The sequence below is a fragment of the Gossypium raimondii genome, chromosome 6 (genome assembly GCF_025698545.1).
Source record: "Gossypium raimondii isolate GPD5lz chromosome 6, ASM2569854v1, whole genome shotgun sequence".
Taxonomy (NCBI): domain Eukaryota; kingdom Viridiplantae; phylum Streptophyta; class Magnoliopsida; order Malvales; family Malvaceae; genus Gossypium; species Gossypium raimondii.
In genome coordinates, this window is record NC_068570.1 from 39,450,361 (window position 1) to 39,455,683 (window position 5,323).

Here is a 5,323-nt window from a genome sequence, read left to right on the forward strand (position 1 = left end):
TCAAATGTTATAGGCTTGTATGTCATCCCTAAATTTTGAAAATTTCAATATAGTTATGTTAATTATCTATACCTTATGGTGAAACTTTATATTTATTTGTGTCTTGAATATTCACAAGACCAACACTCCCACCATGTTCAACTACACATTCTTTCGCAAAAGAATGCTATCAAGGATATCCGTTCTAATATTGTCAAATTACAGTGATCACTTTCTTTTCTTATCATGAAAATTTCATATTTGGCTACTTTATTTAATTTTTAATATTCAAAAAATTAATTTCACAACCACCAAATATATGAAACCATACATCATATCTTTTTCACCAAGTAAGTTGTTCTAAAGAGACCTCAAATCTTTTGATGAAACTAGACAACATATTTGCTATTTGTCTGAACTTATTTTCAAAGTCAATACATGACTTTAAAACCTTTTTCTTTTGCATTTATAGTAGAAAATCATTATTTTCTCAACACATCATATATATACAATGGTGTAACATATATAGTCATATTAAAGGACCATCAATTGTCCAATCGACTACAAAATCACACATTTATTCACCCTTTTCCATAGACATTATTAATTATTTTCGGACTATGATCAAAATCATGTACATCACGTAAATGGGTTAAATAGCATTCATATTGGTAGTTTATACTCATGAGATTTTTGATACATGGCTTCCAAAATAAAATTTAAAATTTGTTACATCTCAAAATTTTATAAAACCATAAGATTATAGATCATATTCAAGCCATATATAAAAACCACATGCACCATTGTAAATATGCACATTATGATTTTGATTTCAAATATATGATTATCGCGTTATATATTCTCACTAGAAGATTTCATACCAAAATAGTGATCTTATTATCTAAGTCAATGCTTTCCACTATTCTACATTGACTAGAAAATTAATCATGCATATGCATATGACTTATTTCATTTCTAGTAAAACCACTTCTAGTCCAAACTTTATAGCATAGGATGAAAATGTGTAATCATATATAAAACTCATTTAGCTTATGGTTATTTTTATCAAAATAATAACCAAAATTATTTATATTATATGATCAACTTCAAACTTTCATTTTAGCAATGAAAATAATATTTCGTCAATATCATCCAAATGCTAGTTACTAATATCATGAATAAACAAATAAATTCATATATCAAATTAAATATATATCATAAAAAAGAAAGAACACTTTTGTACTAAAAGTTTCACTCACAAATTGGATGGAATGAATTAAATTTCAATTCTCCAAACTTATTATTTATTTATAATGCATTGATAGGGACCAAGAGGTAGTACAGGAATATTCACCTGTTGTCTATCGACTACGCCTTTTGGCCTGATCTTAGGCCTTGACTCACCCTCCGTGGATGAACCTTGCGGAGGAACCCTTGGGTTTTCGGGGCATTGGATTCTCACCAATGTTTGCGTTATTCAAGCCGACATTCTCGCTTTCGCTTCATCTACTCCCTCTCACGCGGGTGCTTCCCTCTAAGGCGGAACGCTCCCCTACCGATGCATTTTTACATCCTACAGCTTCAGCAGATCGCTTAGCCCTGTTCATCTTCGGCGCAAGAGCGCTCGATCAGTGAGCTATTACGCACTCTTTCAAGGGTGGCTGCTTCTAGGCAAACCTCTTGGCTGACTCTGCACCCCTACCTCCTTTATCATTGAGCGGCATAAGTGACTCTTTAAAAAGACATCACTTTTCAAGTTGCACATTTTGGCTTCATGAGATAATTTCAACCCAACTTTTTGAAAGTAAATATTGGATTCAATAACACAACTTTTGGCTTAAGAAGGTTTTCTTGAATGGTCATAGTGCTTCTATTTGATAGAGCCTATTCAACTAATGTTTGAACCATGTAATCACCATTCAAAACAAAAATATTATTTCGATCTATTAATATATCATTTCTCAACCGTGCATTTTCATTCCATCCATCCATCTTCTTTCTTTCTTTCTTCCATAATATAATATATATTATATAATTTCTATATCATTTATAATCATGCATCTTAAAATGTCATGCATAGAATGAACTAAAATTTGATTTTTGTCAAGTAATTAATGCATAAAACACCCACATCTTTTGCATAATGCAATTCAATAAACATATAACAATTAAAATTATTTCATGCAATAAGAGTAAAACAATAAATTTGACATACATTTTCTTATGATAAAGATTTCTTTTAAATGAAAATTTGACAAGATCACTGACCTTAATGCAACTACATTTGCAAATATCCATCCTTATAGTACCATGCTTGTAGTGGCATGTGAATGCGTGATGAACAAGCAAGTTTTTTTATAATTTATCATAAATTGCAAAAATAAAACCTTAAAATTATTGGTGTGTGGGAAAATGAACTATTTGTTAATAATCAATAAACACATTTATTTAATAGATATACATTTGAATAATTATGTGTATTTGTTAACAATCAAGTAACATAACTTTTGATTACTTAAAATTTTCATTTACAACTATTGGAATAATATATATTTTGAAAATGTTCCAACAACTATTATTTAAACCATTGATTGAATTAGTGTTACGAGACAACCGAACACCAACTTAATTAGAGAAATTATAAAATATACTTTTATAATTATTATAAGTAACATTATTTAAAAGATTTTAATCTTTCTATTTTTAAAATAATCAATAAAAAACTTACATGACTCAAACTCACTTCCTTAGTACAACAAATATATACTTAATAAAAACACGTTTTCCTCGCCTGAAACTCTTCAATTATTTGTAGTCTTTTCTTACCATGTCATAAAATGATTCATCAAGTGAGAATAAGAAATTTAAGGCACAATCCAACGAAAGATATTTAATGCAGATTAATAATGAGAAAGGATCCAACCCCTTTGATTTCACTAAAAATTCCATGATATCCTTCACTTTCATCTTCACCCAATCAAAGCAAGGTACCTTAACAATGGGTTCCACTGTGAATTCCCCATCAACCCCCATCATTATTCCCAGTTCCCCCCTTCAAACTTCATTCATCCCCAAAACATCTCAACTTTCCATATTCAAGAAGAAAAAACCTTTCAACTTTGCCTCCAAGAAACTAGTGTCATGCAAAGCCAGTGATAGGAACCAAAATAATGCAGACTCGTCTTCTCTAAACAGGTTTGATAGAAGGGATATCCTTCTTGGCCTAGGAGGTCTGTATGGTGCAACCAACCTTGTAAGTGACCCATTTGCATCGGCCGCCCCAATAGCCGCCCCTGACCTTTCGCTTTGTGAGAATTCAACCGTAACATCTTCAAGTTCAGGAACCAGCATAAGTGTCCCTTGCTGCCCACCAAAAGCAACAAATATTATAGATTTCAAACCACCTCGGTTTTCCAATATAAGGTTAAGGCCGGCAGCACATTTAGTTGATGCTAACTACTTGGAGAAATTTACAAAGGCGATGGAGCTGATGAAAGCTCTTCCTGATGATGATCCTCGTAGTTTCAAGCAACAGGCTAATGTTCATTGTGCCTATTGCAATGGGGTTTATGATCATGTGGGATTTCCAGATCAACAACTTCAAATTCACTTTTCATGGCTTTTTTTCCCATTCCATAGGTTTTATCTCTATTTCTACGAAAGGATATTGGGGAAGTTGATTGGTGATCCTAATTTCGTAATGCCATTTTGGAACTGGGATTCTCCCCCTGGCATGGTTATCCCTGATATATATGTAGACCCTACTTCTCCACTCTACGATGAAAAGCGCAATGTGGACCACCAACCCCCCAAAATGCTTGATCTTGATTATGCTGGCACTGAAGAACTATTATCAAAGAGAGATCAAATAAAGAGCAATCTAAGTGTGATGTACCGGCAAATGGTAACCTACAAGACCCCTTCTCTTTTCCATGGAGCAGCGTACCGTGCCGGCGACAATCCCAGTCCAGGAATGGGTTCCGTTGAGAACAATCCTCACACCGCCGTTCACCGGTGGGTTGGTGACAAGCGGGAGCCATTTTCTGAAGACATGGGGAACTTCTACTCTGCAGGTAGAGACCCATTGTTCTATGCTCATCACTGCAATGTTGACCGATTGTGGAACATTTGGAAGTCATTACCAGGGAAGAAGCGAACTGATTTCACTGACACAGATTGGCTCGACTCCTCCTTTCTTTTCTACGATGAGAACGCAAATCTGGTTCGAGTCAAGGTTCGTGATTGCCTTAACTCAAGGACTTTGGGGTACGATTATCAAAAAGTTAATATTCCATGGCTCAAAAACAAGCCAACTCCTCGAAGGCCTGGTCGAGGTAGTGGTAGTGGTAGTGCAATGGCAGCCGAAACCAGCACTAAAACCGTTATTCGGAATGCCTTCCCTATAGTTTTAGACAAGTTGGTGCGTATTGAGGTTCCAAGGACAAAGAAATCAAGGACTAAGGTTGAAAAAGAAAATGAAGAAGAAGTATTGGTTCTACAAAACATCCGGGTAGACCGAGATGTGGCTGTTAAATTCGATGTGTACATTAACGATGAAGATGATGAGACACCCACCGAACCAGAAGATTCGGAGTTCGCAGGGAGCTTTACAAATATACCTCATAACCATCACAACCCTGCGGTAAAGCTTGACACTAACTTGACTTTACCATTATCGGATTTGTTGGAGGATTTGGATATTGAACGTGATGACAATATTGTGGTGACTTTGGTGCCTAAAGAAGGGAAGGGTCTGGTTTCTATTGGTAACATTAAGATCGACTTCGTCCGAGATTGATGATCAGTTCATTTGTTGAGTCTACCCTACCTACCTGGTGAGAAATATATTGCTCCACCCTTTGTGTTCTTCGATCGGAGTGATGGGTTCATCACTTTGTTTCCCCTTTTTTATGTACGAGGTTTTAAATTTAGAAATAAGGTCATCATGTACGTCTATGACCATAATATCCTTTGTATGCTACGTTTTGAGTGAAGAAACTCGTTTGGATTTTATGTTTGGGAATGGTCAAATTTTAAGATTTTCTAAAAACAAACTTAGAATTCCAAATCAATTGATTTTTATAAAGAATTTTATGAAAATTTTAATTTTTAAAGCTTTGCTTAAAATTACTTTTTTTTATGATTTTCTAAAATAGATTATGATTTTTAATATTTTAATAATTTTCTAAGTTTTAAGATTTTTTTAGGGTTTTTCAAATTTTATTTTTTCAAATTTTTATGATATTTTTAAAACTTAAAATTTGTTTACTTTTATTGACACATGACGAGATTTCATTAGTTGAATTAGCTTTTTTAAAGAAAATATATAGATGGGCAATTAGGT

At 33.8% G+C, this 5,323-nt stretch overlaps 1 protein-coding gene across 1 annotated transcript; it reads left to right on the forward strand.

Moving 5' to 3' along the window:
• Positions 1-2,911: 2,911 nt before the first annotated feature.
• LOC105771487 (polyphenol oxidase, chloroplastic) lies at positions 2,912-4,996 on the forward strand. Its single transcript, XM_012592947.2, has one exon. It carries the CDS (start codon positions 2,927-2,929, stop codon positions 4,775-4,777), a length of 1,851 nt encoding a protein of 616 aa, XP_012448401.2. The 5' UTR covers positions 2,912-2,926; the 3' UTR covers positions 4,778-4,996.
• Positions 4,997-5,323: the final 327 nt, after the last annotated feature.